General features: G+C 40.8%; 1 protein-coding gene across 26 annotated transcripts in view; it reads right to left on the bottom strand.

Annotated features, from left to right (window-relative positions):
- Positions 1-26,938, bottom strand: part of SIPA1L1 (signal induced proliferation associated 1 like 1) — a 376,811-nt gene that overhangs the window by 61,370 nt on the left and 288,503 nt on the right. For all 26 annotated transcript variants that reach the window (XM_043548047.1, XM_043548055.1, XM_043548062.1 and 23 more), the window contains 4 exons: positions 20,100-20,203; positions 17,138-17,295; positions 13,015-13,591; positions 11,580-11,854 (listed from right to left, as the gene is read on the bottom strand). In XM_043548047.1, coding sequence (XP_043403982.1) covers positions 11,580-11,854; positions 13,015-13,591; positions 17,138-17,295; positions 20,100-20,203 — 1,114 coding nt within the window. The remainder of the gene's footprint in view (positions 1-11,579; positions 11,855-13,014; positions 13,592-17,137; positions 17,296-20,099; positions 20,204-26,938) is intronic.

Raw genomic sequence — 26,938 nt, 5'->3', positions numbered from 1 at the left:
AGATGGGATTTTATTTGCAATGAGCCCAACTCTAAAACCCAATCCAAAAAAGGGAAAATTCAGATTGAGCTGCTTCTAGTTTTTTATAAAGTCAACAGAGTGTATAAGTTCTATACATTTGCTCAGAGATCACCCCTCAAAGCATCCAAAAGCATAGGTTGTCCATTGTTGCACCTCACTTCAACTCCAACTTGAAGGCCAGATCAGACAGTTAGAGTTACCTTTAAATCTTGAATTCTGAGTTCAATATTTCACTCTTTCTAGTAATGGTTCCCAATGTTTTCTAGTAACTATCAATTTACCAAATAAAGAATATGGATGTACCAGTGAGTGACTCAAAGTTCCATTCAACTGGATGTGCTTTAATCCAGTGGTTCTCAACCTTTTTGAGCTCAGGACAAATTTGTAAACTTTGATGACCTGTCCTGACACAGTAAATAGCTTGAGTTACAAACAAAAATCTGGCTTACTAAATATTTCTTGGCCACTATAAACACATTAACATAGTCAATACTAAATACTCCTGAGGGAATTCTGTACCAAAAAATTAAAAATTCTGCAAAATTCTGCATATTTTGTCAAAATAACACAACATAATCATGCCGTTTTCAATTATTTTGGTAATTTATTTCAAAATACCTTTCAGCAAGTATGTCTAACAATACAAGCAACAAAAAAGATTCAGAAAATGTTTTTTTGACAAACTGATTCCTTACTAGGCATATTAACACATCTATATGGCTCCACAGCAAGCGAGCGGGACAGAGTCTCACAGACACACTTACCCAGCCCTACCCCGCCCCGGATCCAGATGTGAAGCAAGCAGGCGCAACCCGGCAGGATCCAAGTGTGGAGGGGCTTAGTGGTGGGGGGGAATCCAAGTATGGAATGAGAGGGTTGTGTGTGGAGCAATCACGGTGCGGGTGGCTCAGCTGGGAGTCTGGGGGGTAGGATGTGGATACATGGGCTTGTTTGGGGATTCTGGGTGTAGGGAGAATGGGACTCTGTTGGGGGGTCCAAGTGAAGGTGGTTGGGGCTCAGATACAGGGGGTGGGGGTTGGCGGGTGGTCTGGATGCAGGGGGAGTCTGGGTGTATATGAGGGGGTCAGGATGCATGGGGGTTGGGAAGACAGGCTGGGGAGTGATGAGGTTCCCGGAGATAGGTCTGATCCTGCCCCGGGAGTGGCCAGTGCAGGGGAAGAGGAAGTGTCTCTCCCACCCACCCAGTTGGAACTAGCAGCTGGAGCCCAGTGCATGCTAGGAGCCATTGGCTGGGGTGTCTATAGCGCTGGGGCATCTATAGCGCTGCCCATCCCTGAGCAAACCACGATAGTGAGTGAGAGCCAGAAAGAGAGAGCTCAGCGCTGCTTCCCAATGTGGTGATTTGTGACTACCCTGGCTGCTCCTAATGCCCAAACCAGACATGCCCCCCCACCCCCATACACCGCTGCCAGGGAGGGGTGCGTGAATCAATTTTTCCCAGGGAAAGAGTAAAATCTACAAGGGGAATTAATTCTGTGCTTGCGCAGTGGCACAGACTTCCCCCAGGAGTAACTAAACAACACTGTGCATACCCTAGTGGCATCTCCTGTCCCACGGGGCTGGCTGAGGATGGCTCCTTCTCTAGGCACTGAGACCTCCAGGGTCACAGCGCACTTACTCAAATTTGGCCCAGTCTGACCCATATCCTCATGACAAAAGTGCAGCTGGGCCAAACCTGAGCAGCACTGTGACCCCATACTCCAGGGCATGATGCCTGGAGCTGGGAGCAAAGCCCCACAGGACTAGATCCACAGAAGCCAGCTCTACAGGGTGAATGCAGGATGGGCTTTGCAACTCCCCGAGGTTCCAACCCCCCCACCCCCTTGGAGGTGAGCTCCAATCTCTGCAGGGACTAAATTTCCCCCATGATCCTTTGTGACCCATGGGTTGAGAAATCCTGCTTTAACCCACAATGGTGATTATGAGACTGGAAGTGGAGGTTACTTACCTGTAATGGGAGGTTCTTCAAGATGTGTGGTCCCTATGTGTATTGCATATGTAGGTGCACACGTGCACCTTGCGCCTGAGTCCAGAAGAGTTTCTTAGCAGTGTTTGTTGACCTGCATGTGCGTAGTGAGTTTCCGTGTGCCCCCAGCCAAGGGTACAACAGGTAGTACGGGGCCAACACGACTCCAGCCTCCCTCTAACCATTTTGGAATCCAGTCTGAAGCAGAGGTGATGGAGTGTGGGTAGTGGAATACAGATAGGGACCACACATCTCAAAGAACCTCCAGTTAGAGAAAAGTAACCTCCTCCTCTTTTTCCTCTTCTTCAAGTGATGGTCCCTATGTGTATTCGATATGTGGATGACTCGCAAACAGTGATCAGTGTGGAGGTGGGTGAGAGGATCCCAATGGAAGTGTGGTCTGCAGTATGGCCAGACCCCAGGCAGCATCTATAGCCGCCGCTTATGCGATGGCGTAGTGTCTCGTGAACATGTGGATGGAGCACCATGTTGCTGCATGACAGATGTCTTGCCAGGAGACGTCTGCTAGCGAGGCCAATGAGTCACACTTGCATAGAGTGCGCTGTGACTATCAGACAGGTATGTTGGATTGTTGGTAGCATGCGCGGATGCTCCCTGACACCCATTTGGAGATCTGTTGGGATGACAGGGCTTGATCCTTGACCATTCGATGACAACTACCAATAGCTTTGGCGACGTGTGAAAGGATAGGATACTGTGTAGGTAGAATGCAAGTGCACGGCGGACATCAAGAAAGTGTCAGCTGGGGAGGCGTGCAGTTTGGAGCAGAAAACTGGCAGGTGGATGCACTCCACCATTTTTGGGAGGAATTTTAGGTGGAGCTCTAAGGACATCTTGTCCTTGTGGAATATCGTGGGTGGGAGGGTCTGCCATCATGGATGCTCGTTCACTGACCTGTCTGGCTGCGGTAATGGTGACTAAGAATGTCACTTTCTTTGAGAGGTGGGAGAGGGACCATGTTGCCAGCGGCTCAAAGGGAGCTTTGTGAGGATGGAGAGAACAAGATTAATGTCCCATGGGGGCAAGGGCTTCAGTACTGCCTGAATCGCTGAGCTGGTGTATATATACACACACCAAGGGACAGTAGTGTGGCTTTGGAGTTTTGCAGTGAGTGGAGGGATTTGTCTGTTTTTTTGTGGAACAACTTGTTCTCATCAAAGGTAAGGTCCTCAATTGTACTTTGGACCTCCGTGGGAAAGTCGGATGATTGTAGCCATGAGTCCCAGTACATATAACTATCTCGGTCATTAGAGTGCGAGAGGACACGTCGGCTGCATCCACAGAGGTCTGGAGGCCCACCTGGGCGACCAGATGCCCTTTGTTTACCAGCCCCTGGAATTGCTACTGATGCACCGGTGGCAGCTTGTCCTTGAACTCTGCTGGTTTGTCGTTGTTAAAATCATACCTGGCTAGCAGAGCCTAGTAGTTAGCAATGCAGAACTGCAGCCCTGCCAAAGAATATACCTTCATGCCCAGCAGGTCCATCCACTTAACTACTCTGTCTGAAGGGTAGACTTCTGAGGGTGTTGGAGTGCCTGCTCTGCTGCTGCATGGACAACCAGGGAGCTGGTTGTGTAAAAAATCCAGTCCTTTAGCAGACACAAAATATCTCCTCTCCGCCCTCTTAGGTGTGGGGGCACAGGAGGTAGGGATGTGTCACATTGCCCCGCTGGTTGAAGGATGGCCTGGTTAATGGGTAAAGCTACCCAAAAGGGCCCCTGGGGTTGGAGGATGCCCAGAAGTTGATGTTGTGGGTCTGATCTTCCTCGGACCGGGTACCCAGGTCTGCCACTACCCTATAGAGCAAGTCCTGATATTTATGGGGGTTGTATGGCAGAGAGAGCGGCAGCAGAATAAGTGCCTCATCAGGCAATGAGGATGCATCAGCAGGGATCAGAGGGGCTGGCAGTACTGGTTCAATGTCTGCCTCCTCCTCATAAACCGACGGCATTGATGGGCAAGTGGGGTACAGCCAATAGGACACCTGAGATGATGCCTGGTGTTTGTGGTAGGGATCCCAGTATGGCCAAAAAGAAGGGTCCCTCAGGTATGGTGACCCTCACAGGTAGCGGTTCCAGGTCTCCGTTACCGGACCATATACCGAGGAGCAAGGCAGTCTGGGCTATGAGTCTAGACTCTGGTGTTACATCAGGGAGAACAAGGGTTCCATCTCCGAGAACTCCTCGGATTCTGACAACTGTTCTGGCAAAGAGGGAATCGTCGGTACTGGAGGGTTGCAGTGTCGCAATGGGACAGGCTTCTCGGGCAGCAGCAGAAGAGGTTCATCCTCTGGAGTAGAGATGTCATCGGTGAGAGAACCAGACAGGAGTTGAGACTGTGGGTAGGGTAGGTTCAGCTCCTCTGCCAACAGGAAAGGCTCGGAGTGTACAGGAGTCCACAGTGTTCCCATGGAGATGCCAGAGGGGCCTGGTTGCATCTGCTGAGCCAGCCTGTCTGGGAGGCACAAAGGTACCAGCAGATCAGGCAGCACATGCCAGTGGGCATTCTGAATGCTTGGGTTCCAAGGCTGCTCTTAGCAGCGTCGGATCCTGTTTGCACCTGGTCTTACCCTCCACATGGGGAAACATGGGCACTGGTCTGGCTGGATCCGCGTGCGACATCTCACCAGACCTGGCCCCACTTGGGGAGAAAACGCTGCACTTGGGAGCAGTCCATGGCGGGGATCTGTTCTTATGCCCATGAGAGTGTTTTTTACACTCGTGCAGGGTCTTGTCATTGGCCTTCAGTACCATTGATTCTGGGGCATGCAAGGTGCTCAGAGGAGCGCTCACTGCCAATAATGGCTGCTGTACAGGGGGTCTCCAGTCCCTGATCTGAGTGTGCCCTCGGTCTCAGGGCTTCCTCCGTAAAGTATTTATGGAGGCAGAGTTCTCGAGCTTCTTGGGCTCAGGGCGGGAAAGACTTGCAGATGGAGCAGCAAGCTTCAAAAAGTGTGAGGCACCACTGGTGCTCGTCTCTCACAGAGAATGAGCATGGGCAAGAAAAGCAGTTTTTAAAACCTGGATTCCAGGGCACACTCCCTGGTGGGGAGATGGTCCCCAAATGGGGAAAGAAACTACACTAATTGTAATAATTTATCTAACTACCCTAGAAAAGACAGTATACAGCTATATATACCAAATCAGGAGTAAGTCATTCTTCTAGAAAAACTAAGAGCACAAAGGAACTGGGGTTCCGACACAGGCCATGCGGCACTGAAAGGGAACTGGAGAGGCACTACCTATTATATCCTCAGCTGGGAGCACGAAGAGACACACTATGCAAGTGCGGGTCAATGGATACTAACACTGCCGGACTCAGGCGCATGGCACACATGTGCACCCATTTGTGGAATTCACATTGGGACCATCATTTGAAGAAGAATCTGGAGCTACCAAAACAGCACTGCAGGTTAGAAAACAAACAAAAGAATACGAATTGGACAGCAGAAGTGCACTGGGACCAGCAGAGGCTTGGACAGAACAGGAAGACTAATGCACCAGTCACTAAACTCTTCAAGTTCAGCGGTTCAGACCACTGCTTTATACCCTCCCTTCTACCAGTAGATGTGAAATATTACTACAGTCCCAGAGCAAAATATTAATATACACATTAAGAGAATGTCAATTAATGGTCTATTTAAAACTTATATAGTGGGTTAATTTACACTTCAAATGAGACAGGGCCTGAACAAGGAACTGTAAAGCCGCATGAACCAGGAACTCCTCCTTAACCAACAAAAGGCTTTTTGTTTGTTGCTTTCACTGAACGATAGAAAGCAAAGAAACCCTCAAAAAAGACTGAATCTTCTGGAGATATTAAAACATACCTATTAAAAGTAAACATAAAAGTGATCATCAGAAATTCTTCAAACATAAGGACAGATTTCAGAGTAACAGCCGTGTTAGTCTGTATTCGTAAAAAGAAAAGGAGTACTTGTGGCACCTTAGAGACTAACCAGTTTATTTGAGCATGAGCTTTCGTGAGCTACAGCTCACTTCATCGGATGCATAGCATATCGTGGAAACTGCAGAAGACATTATATACACACAGAGACCATGAAACAAAACTTAAAGGAAGATGATGTCTGTCTGTATCTGTACAAGTTTTTTCATGCAGTTGATAGATTTCCACTCCATGCGGCTAAATGCAGTGCCTTGCATAATGACAGGTTTCAGAGTAACAGCCGTGTTAGTCTGTATTCGTAAAAAGAAAAGGAGTACTTGTGGCACCTTAGAGACTAACCAGTTTATTTGAGCATGAGCTTTCGTGAGCTACAGCTCACTTCATCGGATGCATAGCATATCGTGGAAACTGCAGAAGACATTATATACACACAGAGACCATGAAACAAAACTTAAAGGAAGATGATGTCTGTCTGTATCTGTACAAGTTTTTTCATGCAGTTGAGTTTGTGTGTGTGGTTTTTGGAGGGGGGTGTGTGTGTGGGGGGGGGGTGAGAAAACCTGGATTAGTGCTGGAGGTGACCCACCTTGATTATCATGCGCATTATAAAGAGGGGTTTCAAAGGGGGATGGGCTGTTGCCAGCAGGAGAGTGAGTTTGTATGTGTGTGTGTGGGGGGGGGGGGGGGAGAAGGGTGAGAAAACCTGGATTTGTGCTGGAAATGGCTCTACTTGATGATCACTTTAGATAAGCTGTTGCCAGCGGGGGAGTGGGGTGGGAGGAAGTTTTGTTTCATGGTCTCTGTGTGTATATAATGTCTTCTGCAGTTTCCACGATATGCTATGCATCCGATGAAGTGAGCTGTAGCTCACGAAAGCTCATGCTCAAATAAACTGGTTAGTCTCTAAGGTGCCACAAGTACTCCTTTTCTTTTTTCAAACATAAGGCCTCCCACAGGATCATGCAATCAGCTGCACCAACTGGGATATGACTTTTTTTTTAAAAAATGAAGCTTAATCAGAGTTTGATTAACCTTATCTGTTCACTGGATATTGACCATTTTAAGGTTAAAAACTCTGCAAGGAATACATTCAAAATGTTTACCCTGTGAATGAAAAGAAAAAATCCCACATGATAGATCTTGTCTAGGACACAAGAAAAATATAAAATTGAGATTCCTAGTACAGCTAATTTTGAGATAATGCTTTACAAACCAAAAAGGTAATACTAACCCAAAATGAATTACATTTTTAAAAAAGTTTTATACCTTTGACATACATTGGATAATCAACCCCACTTTCCCTAAAAGTTCAATGCTTGCTAGAGACCACAAATACCAAATCTGAAGCTAAAGGGATTTATATTTTATTTTTTAGGAATTTGTGGTTTTGGGAAAGTGTCAAAATTGGGCTAAGAAATGAAAGTGGGAGACAACTTCAAAGTCACTATGAAGTCTACAAAGTAACTACTGCAACTCCATAATCATTCTAAAACCAGGTTATGGAAGAAAACAAAATAACTACAGATCAAGTTTGCAGATGACACAAAGATTGGGGGACTGGTAAATAACGAAAAAGACAAATCACTGATACTGAGCAATCTGGATCACTTTGTAAACTGGGCAGAAGCAAACAATATGCGTTTTAATATGAATAAATGTAAAAAACATACATCTAGGAAGAATTTAGACCATACTTTCAGAATGGGGGACTCTATTCTGGGGGAAGACTCAGAAAAAGACTTGGGGGTCATGGTGGATAATTATTTGAACGTGAACTCCCAGTGTGATTGGCCCAAAGGGCTAATGAGATCCTTGGACGTATAAACAGAAGAATCTCAAGTAGGAATAGAGAGGTTGTATCATCCCTGTATTTGGCACTGGTGTAACTGCTACAGGAATATTGTGTCCAGTTCTGGTGTCAACAGTTCAAGAAGGATGTTAATAAATTGGAGAGGATTCAGAGAAGAGCCACAAGAATATTTAAAGAATTGGAAAACATGACATAGTGAAAAGACTCAAGAAGCTCAATCTATTTAGTTTAAGAAAGAGAAGGATAAGGGGTGATTTGAGGGGTGAGTTTATAAGTACCTACATAGGGAACAGAAATTTGATAATAGAGGATTCTTCAGTCTAGCAGACAAGGCGTAATAAGATCCAAAGGCAGACAGACTAGAAATAGGGCACACATTTTTTAACAGAGTGTCATTAACCATTGGAACAACTTACCATGGGTTGTCATAGCTCTCCATCACTAGACATTTTTAAATCAAGACCAGCTGTTTTTCCTAAAACAGTTGCTCTAGTTCAAACAGAAATTAAGGGAAGTCCTATTGATGGTGTTATACAAGAGGTTTGACTAGATGTCACAAAGGTCTCTTCTGGCCTTATAATCTATGAAAGCAACAGGTCTCTCCTACTGAACTTTAGATGCTTCTCTCTAATTTGGCCACTAGAAGCCTTTGGGATAAACAGCATTATCGTATAGTAAATGAAGTTCTTCGAGATGTGCGGCCAGTATCTGTATTCTACTGTGTGCGCGCACTTCATGTGCCTGAGACCAAAAGATTCTTGCCAGCAGGGCACATGTGCAGAGCAATTGACACATCTCCTAATGCTGTGAACTGAGGCTATAAGGGGCAGTGCAGAATAAGTGCTTCTCCAGTTCCTTCTCCACTGCGAAGCAAGGAAAAGATCTGAGGCAGAAGGAAAAGAGGGTAGTGGAACACAGATAGGGACAACACATCTCAAAGAACTCCAGTTACTATAAGATAAGTAACTTCTTTCTTCTTCCAGTGATGGTCCCTATCTGTATTCACTTTGAGTGACTGACAAGCAGTATTCACAAGAGGAGATAGGTGTGAGAATGCTGCTGATATAAATGATCACAGAACTGCTGCTCCACAGGACGTGTCTGCTGTGGAGGCTTGTACTATAGCATATCTCATGGAGGTATGAATGGAACTCCATTTAGCCCCTTTGCATATATCATCGAGTGACACTTATTGAAGTGAGGCTACTGAAGATGCCTGTGTTCTGATGGAGGCCTCTTATTCGTTCTGCTAGGGAAAGGAATAGTTTAGGTGACATTTTGATAGATTTTGTTCTTTGCAGATAAAACACTAATGTTCCATGCATGTCCAGGGAATGGAGTCTCTTATCCTCACTGCTTGTATGAAGCTTTGGAAAAAATACAAGTAAGTGTACTGTCTCATTTATGTGAAAGTCCGGGATTACCTTAGGAGTGAATTTTGGGTGCAATTGCAACAAGACCTTATCCTTATGGAATACTGAATACAGTGGATCGCCCATCAGGGCACCAAGTCAGAGACTAACAAATTTATCTGAGCATAAGCTTTTGTGAGCTACAGCCGATGAAGTGATCCTTTATTGCTCTAACCTAGGCGACCTCCTCTAATGAGGGCTGAGTTCTTAGACTGCTTGTTGTCTTGCCCTGACCGAGGGCCTGGTCTTACAGACTTTTGCTGCCCTGCCCTGATGACAGGCCAGAGCCCCTAACTGCTGGCTACCCGCCCTGACTGAGAGCTGGGGCTCATAGACCCTTTGCTGCTCTGCTATAACTGCAGGCCAGAGCCCCTAACAGTTGGTGCCTCGCCCTGCCTGAGGGCCAGGGTTCACAGACTCGTTATTGCTCAGCCCAGCTCAAGTGGCCTGAGCTTTAAAGACAGCTAATTCACCCCTAACTGACTGCCGTGCTAAGGGTGCGACTGCGACAAGGCGTGGTCTCCCTCAGAGGTAGAACAGCAGGGATGGCCACACACTTTTACATTTGCATATTTAAGTTATAAACTCTTAGAGATAGGGATGACTTACTATGTGTTTGTACAGCACATAGAAGAATGGGTCCCCTTCAATTAGGGCCTTTAGATATTACTGTAATACAAATAATAAATTATCTCCTGGATTATGCAGAAAAGAAAATTTGACTTTGGAAAATTTATTGCTAAAAATAAATTGCTTTGTGCAAAGATTTAACTTTAGTTTTTAATGATATATTTATTATTCAATATTTACAAAAATTTACAAATGTAAAAATGTATAAATCATTATGAATTTTTTGGATGCAGTAGGCAGGACGAGGAATTGGCATTCGGAAGTTTATAACTGAGTAATAAGCTACTTATGATCTTTGCCCCAACACAATAACAAAACCACTGTCACGAGGGTGAGTATTTTGAAAAATACTGTTATAGCTCTTCCTGCTGTGATTGTGGCCAGACTGAAGCTAAGCCTACTTTTAGCTGTGTTTAATTTAATTCAGCCAAGATATTTGAAATAAGTGGGATCTGTGCTAGAATTTTATATTCTAACCTTTTTGCCATGATTGCAGATGGACTTTTCATTTGCTGATCCGGCCAGATACTGTACAAAAGCATTTCAAATAGCTCACAAGAATGATCTTGTGCCACTTCTCATTTCAACCTCTGACATGCATTCAATTTTGTACTGACACTTTAGGGACAGTTGTAGCACCTGTTCTTTCCCCCTCATTTGATTCTCATTCACAAAATGGGCTACCCTGGTTGTTCTTATGGCAATTCTAAAAGATTAAAAACAAAAGTGGGCTTTTTATAATTAGGACTCCTATCTAACTTGCAGGTGGTCTCCTTTGTTATGATGATGATCACATCTCAAAATAATAATAATGTCACAAATCACTGTAACACAGTACCTCCTCAAAAAGATCATTTGCACATTTGATTCTTGTACTTGGTTTTCTTCTAACCAAATTTAAGCACAAACCTTGAGCTGACAAAGTGGGCAAGTTCAGTCTACATAGGTACCTTCTCTCATATTTAAATACTGTTTATGAGGAATTAATACATGGTATTTGAGAGATGGGAATCAGATGCCGTGATATGACTGAATAGAGAAGCAATAAAAATGATAAACAGATTGGGAAAACAGAGCTCTAAGAAAAGATGAAGGAAATTGGGAATGTTCAGTTTAGCAAGAAAACCACCAGATAAAAGTTTATCCATGATCAAAAGCTACATTTAAAAACTATAAAAGCAATAAAAAAGTTGACAGCCTGCCTGGAACTCAGCAAGGGTTGAGAGTGCTGTGGAGTCAGCAAGCTCAGCCACTGAGGAGACAGTCTCAATCTGCAGCAAGTTCCCTGACCAATACATACACAGATAGATTGATTGGCTCTAGTCACATGTAGCCTTGCTTGGCTGGAAGGGGAATGGAACATCTGGCATTGGGGAAAAGGATCCATAGGAATTAAAAGTTCTCTGTGAATGAGAGGAAAATTAACTAGTATTTTGATGCATCATAAATGTACACTTGTCAGTTCAGAGATGTGTGATCTGCACAAGGTGTTTGTGGGAGTTTGAAGGATACTTTGAGAGTATTATGATTTTTACTAAACTATTGTACACGTAATAGATATTTTGTGGAGCTGAAGTGTAAATTTAGACAGCATGCCCCCTTTTGCAACTTGTTTCAGTTGACAATATGGGATGCTGTAACATAATTCTTTTATAATCTTTATACAGGCTGGAATTTATTCCGATGTCAAAGTACCAAGGGGGAAAAGTTCTGCATTTTTAAAACAAAATAAACTTCTTGCCCAAAGGTAGCTCTAGATGGCATTAACTCTCATTCTGTCACCTCACAATACCTGCGCGGAGTGCAGTCCTCATGTGGAGGAATGATGACAACCTTTACAGTTACTGATGTTCTCAGCAGGTCAATCATTTGTTCATGGCTTAGAGTGGCTACAGCCACTTTGCAGATCTCCACTAGCCGGCTGCCCTGTCGTAATCCTGCCTGCCAAGCGTAGCCATAGGGCTCAACGTCTGCCACAATGCCTTCATAGTTCACATGGAAACCAAGCTGACCCAGTCCATTCCTACGTAAAGTCATCTCCGTGGTCTCACAGCCCTTTGTCACAAACTGAGAATTGAAATGAAGAGGAAAGAGTGATTAGTGGAATGAATTACAATCTGAGAGGGCTATAATTCTGGGTTTTACAGCCACAGTCCAAGATGGGGTATGGAGAAAGGGAACAGAAGTACTTTGTCCCAAGAAAAGTCCCCACTGATATATACAATACCAGTTCAAACAAGTCCCTTTATTCAAGCTGGATATTTAAGATAGCAGCTGATTGCACAGCATTAACTAGTGGTATTGTAGTTCTGCCTTAAAATTCCACTTATTTAATAGGAACATTAAAGGAATGTGGCAGTGCACAACAGGTAAGTGTGGAGAACTTACACAAGCACCTGTATGTCATATTTAAAATTTGACATTTTTACTAGGTCTGTGGATATTTCACAAAACTACCATTTCTCCATTATTCAGTACAATAGTTTGATGGCGTGCAACTATCCAATTTAGTGGAACTGGAACCTTCTGCCACTGTCTTAACTGGCACCAGGGTGACTACAGGTTCTAAATGCTTGAACCAATGGCATGTGTGTCTCCTTCCCTCTTGTTCATTCTACAATTGCTATTTTTAACGTAGTGGAGAACACAGCTGCTACAAATACGTCTTTCCTTCATGACACAGTATTATGTGGACAAATAGTGAAGATGGACAGACATTTTCTAGACAAACAATAACAATGCAATGAATTGTTTATTTTACTTTATTACTATTATTTGTATTGAGACAGCATCTAGAGGCCTCAATCTAGATTGGGGCCTGATTTGCTAGGCACTGTTCAGACACAGTAAGGCAACTCCTACTCAAACTTTATTTGAGACTAAATATAACATGGATATGACAGAGTAAGGAGGAAACAAGAGAAACAGATAAGATCATTTGACTGGACAGGCATTTACTGTACAACTTGATGGTTCCTGAAGGTACCAAATTTTTTCTCATTCTTTTTAAACAACATCAGCTACTCCTGACTGATGCAAAACAACCAACAATGGCTGTCTACTTTCTGGTAGATATCAAAGTAGAGGTGTGTGTGTCGGGGGGGGAATAGAGAGAGAAAACAGGAAGTGGCCTTGTGGAATTAATTAATTAACAAACAGCGATTGCAAGCATTGTAATTCATTTGTTACAAAGACCAAATTTTAATTTAGAAAAAAAAAATTCTAACCTCCAGCCTTTTCACGACCTCTTTGATATCATCAGAGTTGTTGATAAAGCTCTCCACAGAAACACATTCACCCCTGTCATAGAAGAGTTTGATGCTTGTGTCCGTTGAAGTCCACCCTATCACATCTCTGCAGGAACAATTGAACACCACACTCTTTGTATCCTGCTCAATGAGAATTACAAACTCATTAGATACACCCAGGAGACAGTCTATTTCCATACCCTTGCAATAGTCCTTTGCATGGACACTCCACACAATGGCACCAGAACTATGGAGCTCTGCTCCTGGATAAGGTTTGGACTTTTCCTTCTTTTTTGAAGCAAGTGAAATGAAGGGGAACTTGCCAGATGGGTCAATGGGTGTATTGGTGACATTCTTTTCTGCTAGATCTTTCAAGTACTCTTGGCGAGTCCTGGTGGCCATGGCACGGAACTTCTCGGATTTATGAGCAGCATTCTCTGCATTAATCACTTTGGCTAGTAAGAAGTCCCTGAACACATTTGATTTAGGAAAGGTAACACCTTTTGGGATTGGTGGTCCAAAGGATGGAACATCTCTGGATCTTGTCACAGCAACACTAGAAGAAATACAGAAATGAAGAAGTGATGTGTCAACATTTTAATTTCTCCTTAGCAGTTTATGGAATCTACAGAACCCACAGGTATGTCCTTCTCGGGCCACCCTCTGATTTTCAAACAGACCTACACTGGCAAAAGAAAGGGTTGCTTGATTCACCAGAGGCACAAAGTATCTGCAGTTAACATGAAGACAATTATTTTTTTACTTTGCTAGTTTCTCAAAGTTTTCTATAATGTATACATCGGAGAAGGGGATAGACGGGAGAGGTAAATAATCACTCACTCTTCTTAATGCTCTCAATTGCCCTGATAAAAAAATAATCTAATAACTAAATGCTTCGTTACATATAATGTGCAAAATTTTCACAATACCCCACATTGGAAACCCACACAAAACTCTGTATTTGCATGTTTACTTCAGGTACAATTACATGCAAAAACAATGTTTATACTAACTTGAGAATGTGGCCAATATAATATATTGTAATATATGTTAATAATAACACAATTAAAATGTTAATAGCCAAGTATTTTGGTAAGTCCCATATATTCAATTTCTTGTAAATCAATGCTGTTGGGGGCATATATTAATATATTACATTCTCTGAGTGGTACATGACTCACCTATGAGGTGAAGAGGAACAATTCTGGCTCCTGTACTTATTCTTTAATATTTATACTATGGCAGCATCTATGATTGACCATATTAATTAAGACCGATAATTAATTCATTGTAAACCATTCTTGGTTTTATTTTTAGCAAAACTAACACGCTCTTGATGTTTTCATTTAGATATACTAACTCAAATTTTCTTACTTGTGTATGAATAAAAATGTGGGTATATAATCTATATGCACAATCACCATGATTGTATGCACAATTTAAAAAACATTGGTCTGTTTTCTTTAAGGTCAGCACTGCTCTGTGTCAGTTGGAAAAAGCTGTCTTCTTAACCAGTCATTAAGGATAGGTGAACTGCTTGGACCAAATCTGACTACTCTAAACTCCTGCTCAATTTACCCCTTGAACAGAAATGTTACTTTTGTATGGTTTACAAAGACCTCTCCTCCCAGAAGAGGGGGAAGGAAGCAGAGGGAGGATGGGATGCATGCTCTTCTCTGATGGTCAGTTAAAGGAGGTTTATAGAGCTGTTTTACATCAACAGAGAAGCACAAAGCAGCTATGGTGTATATCCCAGATTCCCCCTCCCTGCTGTTTCCTGCATTCCCATTCCACAACCCCAAGTTTCCCCCCCACCTTTCCACCCCCTATGTTAATCTGTGCACACATCCACCGGTTTCACTCTCTTGTGTCCTCCCTCTCTCCCCTGCGTTCGGTACCTCTTGTGCTACAAGTAGCTTTTTCAGAAAAAACATTTAGGATTAACAGTTATGTTTGGCATTATTCATAACTGAAAGTTTGTCCTTAACAGAGAGTAGTGCATAAAACATCCTTCAGAGAAATTCACCAGGCTTTGTCCTCATTCAAAATGGCAACAACCACACAGTATTTTTTATGGGACTCAGGTCACAAGTTGCTCTCAGTTTAGGTGGCCTTCTTAAAATGACCATAGTATCCTGTTGGTCCCAGTGGGAATGAACTCAAGCTGCCCTCAGAGAAGACGGTGTATCCCTGTTCTGTCAAAAGGCAAAAAGGAACTGGAGAATGCGGGTGGTGACTAAATTTACTGAAAGCAGCTTGATGTTTCAATCCCATTGAGAATAAGAGGTGACAACCATTTTTGAGAGTTTTTCTGAAGGAGGGCATTATTCTTCAGCTTCTGCTGAAGGAGAAACTCCAGAATTATAACAGAAAACAAAAATCAATCATTAATCCCAAAAGTTTCATTTTGGAAACTAGTCAATGCACCAGAGATTCACATCTCTGCCAACAATGCTGAGCTGAAATAATTTGTGACCAAAAAAAGACCTGCCAAATGGTGTTAAATTTCTTAAAGGACCCATTTTAAATTAATTTAACCTTAAACAGATTAAGGGATTTACTTGAAAATTCTCAGAAAATTAATTTGGTGTCAAAAAAGAAAGTGCTGTAACTGTGGTGAGGATACAGTGTATTCTTCATACATAACAAAATGACTGAACTCAACTTTAATTTAGCCACAGAGCTGCAACCAGTGCATCCATTAAAACAAAAATAACCCCACTGCTGTGTATTTGAAACCCTTCTTCCCTCTTGCCCTCACCCCTGCTTCTCTCTTCCCTTGTCACAATGTGTCTCTACTGAGATTTCAAGTTCTTCAGGGCGGGGACCATGTCTTCCCAATAAGAATTTAATTTAATAATCAGCATCTGTGAACAGTTTGAGACTGCACCAAATGGCACAAGTTGAAGAGGGCTTCAGATCCAGAATCCTGAATGCTTACTGATTTATGAGGAAATAATTATTTATGGGCAGTTCTGTATTTTAATCTGTAAAGCACTCAGAGCATAGCATGGGTGCCCATAGAAAATTTTATACATTTGAAATTAGATAATGGTTTGCATTATAGACAGAAAATTTCTGGTACTGTGAAACTGTTCCAAATAATCCAGTGGAGAAAAAGTCAAACTTACTCTGAGAGATTTCCTATAAAAACTTTTCAGAACTGAATTGTATAAATATGGATCAAGTATTTGTAGTGGAAAACCCATCAATGAAGAATTTTAAGCCCATGAAAGGTACATGAAACACACAAAGGTCCTGATCCTGCAAGTTACCATGCATGGGAAGACTCCTGTATCTATGTAGAGGTACCACTGAAACCAAGTGGTTTGCTTACTTTTTAATCTGCAAACTACATTTCTGTACAGAAGCCAACTGTGTAATAAAAATACAGTTTCAGACAGAAAATGTAACTCTCAGTTTCTTCTTTCTGCAGATCTGGCCACACTTCTTCAATGGCTTCATTGAAGTGGCAGCATGAACTCAGATTCCTGAGTCTTTTCCACATAAAGCAGCAAACCCATTATGAGTTCTCAACAAAAATCTGTATTTTTACTAGACTACAAATATTAAGAATACTATCAAATGATACCAAAAGTTTTCTTTCTACATATAAATTAGTTACCTAATCTTAGAAAATTGAGCATAAAATCCACTTTCAATACAAAAATTTAATGAGCACAAATAGATTAAACATCGATTGATCCAGTGCTAATTCAATTAATCTGGAAGCCTCATACATTTTTCAAAAGGGTAACAGCCTAATTTCAAAACTGCACCACAGTTTTTAAACCCCATGATTAAAAATATAAGGATCCCAGAACTCAGTATCCAATCAGTAACGAAATAAATCCTTATTTTACATGTTCAAATGCACCTATTTAGGCACTATTTTTAGCAACTTCTTTCCTGAAAATGTCTATGTGCACACCAGTACCCATTCTCGTTTGAAAGCTAGAGAACATTATTAACTTCACAAAATCCAGAAAACCGTTTCCTTAAAGGAAGTAATAAAGTGTATTCCATTTAAGAATGCAAAAAAGGTGCTAAGCCTCAGCATATGTCAATATTTCCTTTTTGCTGTTAACCTGATAATAGCTACCTGTAACAGATGTTGTCAGTGCAGGGGTTGTGCACTCTTACAATGACAAAGACATGCTGGAAGTGAGAACGAATGTTCTTTGGGCTGAATGGCTGTGCTCCAGTTTCCTGGAAAACAATCGTCACAATATCGTTTCCAATATGCCGTTTTCTCAGGAGCTAAAAAAAATTAAAAAGATGACAACAATGAAAATCTCAGAGAATAGGTTAAAATGCACCAATCTTTTCATAATTTTTTCATTTCTCCTGCAATTATATTTTTAAATATCATGACTGATTATGGGGTATTTTTGTGTAAGCCACGCAGCTATTGCCATCGTTTTATTCTACAAGTCAATGCAGACATTAATACACAAAATATCTGAGGACTTAAACGAGGAACTTGCCAACGTCTGACATATTAGACAAAATGCTAGCATCTTGCATTTTCTGTTTCCATAACAACAGTTTTAATTCTATTTTAAACACAAAGAAAGGACTATGTATGGGGAAGATCTTAAGTGATTCTAAAATCAAATAAATTGTAATGCAAGGCATGTTATGGTTTAGTTTGTCTACTTTGTGTGTGTGTGAGTTCTAACATTATGAGCTGGTAATATTTAGATGTTGAACAACACTCAATATATAATTATTACAAATTTGAGGTAGCTTAATATTTCTGGTTTAAACTGGTTGACAGTGTACATTAATGTATTTTTCAAAGATGTTATTTTTTTTAAACCCAACACTACAGTCTAAAAATATTATTCTTCTGCAAAAATAACCACAACAAAAACTTTTTATAACACACAAAAGAGCACAAGATCCTAATGCAATTTTGCAATAAACACTCAAACTGGGCATAATAGGATGAAAACAAAAATGTTGGTTAGCAGACAAAAGTAAACAAAAATTCATGCTAACTGTGATCTTGAAATAATATAAAACGTTTCAGGTTTTATTTGTAAATTAATATACCAACTTCCTTCATCACAGAAAAGCAGCCACTTCTGGACTGAAAAGAAGTTGTTTTACAGTGCACAGCAACATTACAGAATGCTTTAGGAAAGGAAGAGATGATTAAATTTATTCAACTGAAAACGTATAGGTAGGGGGAATTTATGTAGATAGAATGTGATTATCCGAGTTTGAAATTGGCCAGGTTACTTGAGTTGACATCTCTGCTCTTATAAAAGATGCCAAGGGTGCTTTAATGACTATAAGACCTTGATTTTATGTTTCAAACACAGGACAGAACCTCAAACAATACAGCACTCCTCTTTCCCACCCCCACAACTACCATGACAGGCACTAATTTAATTCTGTCTTTGAGGAGAAAATGACAACTACTGCATGGCCAAAATAGCTTTCTGCAAACACCTATATATATTTTTGTCCTTTAAGATCTCTCTTCAGAGAACTGAACCAGTCCATCTCTGTTTAGCTTGTAAGATTCTATATCACTGCTAAGGTGCGATGAGATGGTTAAGAGGACAAAAAAAGTGACTGGGAACTGAGATTATTTCCTCTATAGATCAACACCCTTAGGTATACCTATGGACTCCATATCCAGGGGTTCTCAAGCTTTTTCTTTTTGAGCTCCCCCCCCGGCCAACATGCTATAAAAATTCCCTGGCCCACCTGTGCCACAACTGTTTTTCTGCATATAAAAGCCAAGGAACGTTAGGGGGTAGTAAGCAGGGCAATTCCCCAGGCCTCATACCACAGGGTGGCCAGCAAAGTTAAGTTGCTCAGGCTTCGGCTTCAGCCCTGGGTGGCCCATGTCCTGCTTGACAGCCCCCCTGAAACCTACTTGCAGCCCTGGACCCCTGGTTGAGAACTACTTACCAGAACCCTCTGGGAAACTTTGGCTGTTGGGGCCACTCATGTGTTCCCTCGTGATATTGAATTTTTGGAACTGAGGGCATATTAAAAACTGCAGCCATGTCCCTGAGCTCCTATCACTGATTAACAGCCGGGACCGTAGACTGTGGAGAGCGTGCCATGTGGGTCTGTGCAGGCAATCATCTCAGAGAACTTCAGTCACTCACAATTAATGTAAGTATTTTTCTTCTTCAAGTATTGCTTGAACAGGTGCACTCTCTTGGAAGGATTTCAGTGGACTGAAGGAAGGGATGATGGAACCTAAGCTCACCATTCTGAACTTTGAACAAATTCAGTTGAAGGCTAAAATTCTTGAATCTAGAATGAACAGAAATCCCCCTGGTCTTTGGGATAACAGCACCAGCTTCCACTTTTGGTAATTATTGTATGAATATATACATTACAGCTACCTAAAATTCCCCCTGAACTTCAAATAATTTTTCATATCTTATTATAAATTGTTGTATAGTGCTGCTGTCCAATCTTAATGGCAGTCATGTTTCTTATTAGAAGCTGCTGAATTTGAGTGCTTCAAGTAGTAATATTTATTTACTGTATAGAGCACTAGAATCTTTTCTGATTTTATATATCGTTATTAATATATTGTACAATGTTCTCTCTTCTTGAAAATGTCAGATAATAACTAATACTAAAATATATTGAAAATACATTTTTTCACAGGACTGTCCTTTCTACCTATTAAGAGCCTACAGCGAGACCTACATAAACCTGTTTGCTTAGCATCCTGTGACAGAGTTAGCCAGTTTTATTCCCAATACAGATGTAATTCAATCTCTTCTATTTTTGTGTTGTTTAGACACTGGAGAGTACTTTTTAACAGGCTGCATATAGTAGTTGTCAAATACCAATGCAGTTATTTACTATTTTAAATATGAGATTATTCACAAAGCTCTCTGCAGTTGACCTATTTTTTTTCCTGTTTATTCACTTTCTTTTAGATCACTCTGTATTCAATACTTCAACAAAGTTAAGTGCTTTCTGCCACTGCTATAGGTGTAATATTCAGTTATCATTTGACAGTACAACTACTTTATGAGGTGGAGGACAGAGGAATTCTAAATGGTCGAAGTCCATCCTACCTGTTGCTTGTTGTTAGGAGTGTATGGCAGCATGGTGGAAACATGAAACATGATTTCATAGTCTTTGTAAGTTGTATAGAGAGAGTGAGTTCCTGTTGAATCAGCTGCAATTAAAAATTAATAAAGTGAAAAAAACAACACTATTAAGTCCTTAAAAATACTTTAAAATGGGGTTGCCACATTGTTATGAAAACCTACTAGCCCAGGTACAAAACCCACTCATCATTCATCTTCACCTTAATAACAATGACAAACTTAACCATAATTTACTCACCTGCTAAAATTGTTCACCCAGCAGGCAAGTATAATTTTGCAATGCTATTTTAATACAAGATGTTAGAAAGAACTTGTAAGAAGTAAGGACATTATGAAATTATTAAGACTCCTGAACATCCTGAACTCAATCTAATTGAGCACCAGCATTGTAGGAAATACAACAGGGAACTCTTTAACAGTATCACATATATACTTATGAAATATATATTGTTATATAGTACAAAGCTAAGTAAATAGCTTTCTAATGGTACAGAACATTACTTAGTGTTGCAGAATATGGTGATAAAAATGCCTGACAGCTTTACCTTATGGACCAACATGTGTCTTGCATGGATCACTTAGTGCTCTCTGGATGTTAAGTGGCTTCTAGTTTAATGTCCTTATCTACATACTCCGTCTTTCTAAAAGTATTTCAAAAAACCTTTGAAAAAGTCCCTTACAAGAAGTTATTAAGGCAAGTAGATAGCCATGTGGTGAGTGGGAAAATACTGTAAAGAGTAGAAAATGTCTAACAGACAAAGCTAAGAAGCATGAATAAATGACCAGTTTCAACATGGCCAAAAGATGAACATTGGGGTGTTTCTTATACAAACGAGTGTTGTTTAACATGCTAATTAATGATCTTGGGAAAAGACTGAGATGGCAAAACATGCAGATGACAAAATCTTTTAGGTCAATCAAGCCTAAACAGACCTACTTCAAAGGGATTTAAAGCAAGGTGAATGGATAGCATGATGGCAGATGAAACTTAGTGTTGACACATTCAGCATATGAAGTAAGGAATTGAAAGAGATCATTTAAAATATCATGTATAATGCAAGCTTCTAAATTAACTGTAACCAATCAGAAAAAAAGCTCATTGAAAACCTCTGTTCAATGGAGAATGGCAGTCAAAAAGCAAACAACATGTTAGCATGCTTAAGGAATAGGAGGGAAAATAATCATGAAAATATTATACTGGCATTATATTAACTAAAGTTATTCTCCCACCTGGAATATTTTGTTCAGTTCTGGCCATCTTACCTCAAAAGAGGTATAGTAGATATAGAAAGGATGCAGAGACAGGTGACAAAAATGATTAGAAATGGAAAGACAGACCTTTGTATGGAGAGAGATTAGTACAGCTGGGACTGTGTAGTTTAGAAAAAAGAAAAATAAGATGGAATAGGATTGAAGTGTGCAAGTATTGATTGGTCAAGAACAGGTAAATTGGGCACTTCCAATTTCTCCTTTCTCAATAAAAACAAGACGACATTCCATTAAAAGGCAACACATTTCAAACTGAAAAAAGGAAATATATTTTATATAACATGTAATTAATTTGTGGAACTCATTTCCACAAGTCTATGAGTTTAACAATTAATTTTTTCAGAACTGCCAGTGAACCAGTAAAATCTATTATTGGCACTGCTCTAGTGAATATATCCTTAAACTGTGTCATATAGAAAATTCTCTTATTTGTCCTCACTCACATTTCTTCTCTCCTGACCGTCCACAATGCTTTCACCAAAGAACAAAACCAGCCATTTGTAAGACAGTGACAGGCTGTTGACTTCAGAAGAAGTGTCATTCTTGAGGATCAGGACGGTTTTCACAGATTCATAGATCGTAAAGCCAGAAAGGGCCATTGTGATCAACTAGTCTGACCTCTTCTATAACATAGGTCACAGGACTTCCCCAAATTGACTCCTGTTTGAATCAGAGTATATCTTTTAGATAAACATCCAATTTTGATTTAAAATCTGCCAATGATGGAGAATTCACCACAATCCTTGATCATGTGTTCCAGTGGTAATTTACCCTGTTAAAAATGTGCACCATATTTCTGGACTCAATTTGTCTAGCTTCAACTTCCAGTCACTGGATTTTGTTTCTACTTTTCACTGCTAGACTGAAGAGCCCTCTATTATCAAATTTCTGTTTCCCTTGTAGGTACTTACAGACTGTGATCAAGTTACCCCTTAACTTTTTCTTTGATAAGCTAAATAGAATTAGTTCACTGAGTCTTTCTTTATAAGGCTTGTTTTCTAATACCTTAAGCATTCTCATGGCTCTTCTCTTAAGTCTCCCCAATTTACCAACATCCTTCTTGAACTGCTGACACCAGAACTGGACACGGTATTCCACAAGCAGTCCTACCAGTGCCAAATACAGGGGAGTATATATAATCTCCCTACTCCTATGCAAGATTCCCCTGTATATACATTCAAGGATCACATTAGCCTTTCTGGCCACAGTATCACACTGGGAAATCATGCTCGGATGATTATCCACCATGACCCCCAAGTCTTTTTCAGAGTCTCTGCTTCTCAGGATAGAGCCCTCCATTCTCTAACTATGGCCTGCATTCATTCTTCCTAGATGGATGATTTTACATTTGGTCTTATTAAAATGCAAATTGTTTGCTCATGCCCAGTTTACCAAGTGATCCAGATTGTTATTATTTACCACTCTCCCAATCTTTATCTTATCTGCAAATTTACCATTAATTGTTTTGTGTTTTCTTCCAGGTCATTGATAAAAATGTTAAATAGCACTGGGCCAAGAACCAATCCCAGAAGGATCCCACCAGAAACACACCCACTTGACAATCCCATTTACAATTACATTTTGAGACCTGTCAGTCAGTTTTTAATCTATGTAATGTATGCTATATTGATTTTGTAGGATTCTAGTTTCTTAATCAAAATGCTGTGTGGTACCAAGTCAAATGCCTTATAGAAGTCAAAGTATATTACATTAATAATATTAACTATTATTATTTATCAACCAATCATAAACTCTCCAAAAAATCAGGGTGGTTTAATAAGATCTACTTTCTGTAAATCCATGTTGATTGGCCTTTAATTCTTTATTAATCAAGACCAATATAATCAATTCCATTATTTTGGATCAAAGTCAAGCTGACAGTCCTAAAGTTACCCAGGTCATCTTATTACACTTTTTAAATGTTCATGAATGAATATCCATCATGCTAGACAAAAATGGAACATTTATACTTAAACACAACTGGTTATAATATTTAAAGACAATGTAATAACAACGGAAGTAGTTTGAGAGGTTTCCCTGTTTTTTTACTTATTTTAAATTATTATCATAATTCGCTGTAACCCTAGGATACATGTAATTTCCAAACCTTATTTCCTTTCCAAAGACTGCTGACTAGCAAGAGTTAGGCTACTTCCTCTTGCCCAAACAAAACAAATAGATGTTGTTCCTTTCAGCAATTGTACTGGCTGAAGTTCATTACTAAGATGAGTAGAGATCATTGCCCTAGTCTATATGAAATAGGTATTCAATTGAAAGGACACAATGTTTAAAACTGAAGGAATTCTACATATCTGTCATGAACACTTTTCATTTATGATGTTACGGAAAACATTAATTGCAATGATCACTTGTAAGAGCAAACACTGAGGAACTAATCTTAACATTTCTCAAAACAATCCTTAGCTTTAATTTTCCTTTTTGACATCAAATAAAATTTAATCTTGTTGCACTTTCATACAATACCTAAAATCAGCTTTCCTTTATGCCGGGAATGCCTTCTATCCTCTCTTGGATCATGCACCTATCTTTTGTTGCTTGTGAAATGCTGCCAAAGGGATAAAGGACTAGGGAATTAACCTACACCACAGCACTGATCTTCCTTATGATCTAATGATCAGATAAGGCTTGCTGTAAGAGCAGCTTCACAGTCAACTCTAAGTTTCCTATGTGGTGACTCAATGCAGAATTTCCAGCCAGGAAACAGTTTCCTAAATACGGATTCCAAAACAACTGTTCTTAAGGGTGGTCTCTAGCTTTTGAAAAGCAAACAGCTGCAAAAAGCTTAAGACAGTTTTCACAGGTGTAGACCTCTGCATAGCAGGGCTGCTGCAGTCTCATAAGCCGAAATCATCACCATCACCACAATGTCTATTTTTTTTTCACAGGGGCCTTTCGTAACAGGACTATCACAGGAAAGAATGGCTATTTACCATACAGCAACTGGTTCGTCAAGATGAGTTGTATATTATTCTCCTTCTGGTATGCATGTGCCCCACGTGCTCAAGATTAAATTATTTTGGCCAGCTGTGTCCACTGGGGCCGGGGCTGCATCTTAGGTGTCCTGGCACCCCCTTTCCTAGGATATAACGGGCAGAGCAGGCCTAAATGTCCTTCATTTCCTTTATCAATACAAACTTCAGATGTTACAGGACTTTAATAGTGAGGGAAGGGGGTGGGTTGTGGAATACATATGGATAACATCTCAAAGAATTACAATTACAGTACGGTCAGTAATTCTTTCTTTGAGTGGCTGTCCATCTGTATACCACTTCTGGTGAATCAAAAGCAGTGTTCTGACAGACAGAAAGTGAATGCTTGGAGTCTACTTAAATAAAGACTGCAGGACAGCTCTGTCAAAGCTGGTGTCAGATTTTGATGCCTCGACTAGGGAATCATGCTGTGTAAGAGTATGTACTGATCCCCATGTAGTCACCTTACAGGTTTCAGTAAGAGGCAATCTTTCCAGACAAGCTGGCTCTATCCTGTATGGGGGGATCTAGCCTGGCAAACTCATAGCAAGCTCTAATACAGGGGTCGGCAACCTTTCAGAAGTGGTGTGCTGAGTCTTCATTTATTTACTCCAATTTAAGGTTTTGCATGCCAGTAATACATTTTAATGTTTTTAGAAGGTCTCTTTCTATAAGTCTACAATATACAACTAAACTATTGTTGTATGTAAAGTAAATAAGGTTTTAAAAATGTTTAAGAAGCTTCATTTAAAATTAAATTAAAATGCAGAGCCCCCCCAGACTGGTGACCAGGACCCGGGCAGCGTGACTGTCACTGAAAATCAGCTTGCGTGCCACCTTTGGAATACGTGCCAGAGGTTGCCTACCCCTGCTCTAATACAATCAGATACCCCCTAAGAAAGTCTCTAGGATGACATTTTCTGATCCTTGTCTGCAAATGTTACAGAAAGTATAGGGGAATTTCTGAATGGTTTTGTTCCATCTAGATAAAAAGAGAGAGCCCCACAGCGGGAGCATCTGTCAACAGCAGTTTGCTGGATAGAGATTAAAAAAAAAAAAAGGTACTCCTTTGTATACCTGGATAGGATCCAATTTAACACTAAGAACTTCTCAGCGGACCTACACCCTCATGTCTACGTGATATCTGTTGGGTAGATATACAGATTTCAATCATCCTTGCATGCAGCGTAGGTGACCTCTGACATGCTGTGTGATATATATGCAGGAAGTCTGAGGAGTGAGAGACAGACTCTTACTGATATTTGAGGGTGAACCTGCAGCTGGGTGACGAGATCCACTATGGTTTTGAATCTGTCCTAAGACAGACTAGTGTTTGCTGTTGCGGAATCCAGTATTCTGAACTCTATTCTCTGGGTTGTTGAGTCTGAGACCCAAACTGTTGAGCTGTAGGATTTGGTGAATAGAGTCAATCACCCTGTGTGGGATGTTTCCCAGATGAGCCAACTGTTGAGGTAAGAGTATACATGGATCCCTTGCTTCATCAGCGCTGTCACTACTGCCAAGTAGTTGGTGAAGGTTCTTGGTGCTGTTGATAAAGCAAAGGACAGAAATCTGTCCCAATATTAGACGCTTCTAACTTGTCATCTCATGTATTTTTTGTGTACCAGGTGATTTGTTATGTGAAAATACACGTCCTGTATATCAAGAGCCACTAATCTGTCCTAAGGATCTACGAACAGGATTGTAGAGGCTCGGATTACCATCCTGAATTCGAAACGGCAGATGACGGCATTGAATTGTGCCAAGCCCAGGATTGGGAGTCAGCCCCCTTCTATGAAATTAGAAAATAATGTGAGTAAAACCATTCCCCTGAATTCTAGAGGCACTTCTTCTATTGCTCTGAGATTTACAAGTGAGTCCACTTCTTGCTGTAACAGCCTCTAACGAGAAGGGGCCCTGAAGAAGGATGGGGAAGAAGAAATAGGAAGGCTCTGAAAAAGTATGGAATACCACACTTCATTGATATCTAAGACCCAGTGGTCTGAGGCAATGTGGTTCCAGGCCTCCTGAAAACAAAACAGGCAGTTGACAATATGAAGAAGAGGAAAAGTACCGATCCTCTATATGCTCCAAGTGACTGATAAGCAAGGCGTCAAATTTGTTTTCTTGCTCTGGAGAATGGGGGAGTAGCAGATGAAGAAACCGTAGTCTCCCCTTTGTTGGAACCTCTCTCTTTTTCTTGGTGGTTCTGAGGGTCTCTACTGACTATCCTGGGGGTAGGGTGGGGGGCGGACTCTGCTGGAGTAAGACAGAAGCCTAGCTTGTTTTCTCCTGAGTGCCAGTGTGCAGACTCCTGAAGACATCTAAGTTGCTCATGAGTGTTTTAGCTAGTGCAAGGCTTCATCTGTTTTGGTGTTAAAGAGGCCAGAGCTATCAAATGGAGGATCCTCAATAGTTGTCTATGACTGCAATCTTTGGCAATACCTAAAGACACACGAAGATGTATGCGCTGTAGATCTCGACACTATGTCCAAGGCATGAAACATCACCTGGAGAGAAGCGTTGGCCAGTAGCTGATGCTTG

Source organism: Chelonia mydas, chromosome 6 (genome assembly GCF_015237465.2).
Source record: "Chelonia mydas isolate rCheMyd1 chromosome 6, rCheMyd1.pri.v2, whole genome shotgun sequence".
In the NCBI taxonomy this organism is placed as follows: Eukaryota; Metazoa; Chordata; order Testudines; family Cheloniidae; genus Chelonia; species Chelonia mydas.
Note: the sequence above shows the minus strand (reverse complement) of the source record. Positions and strands in the feature narration are given on the sequence as shown.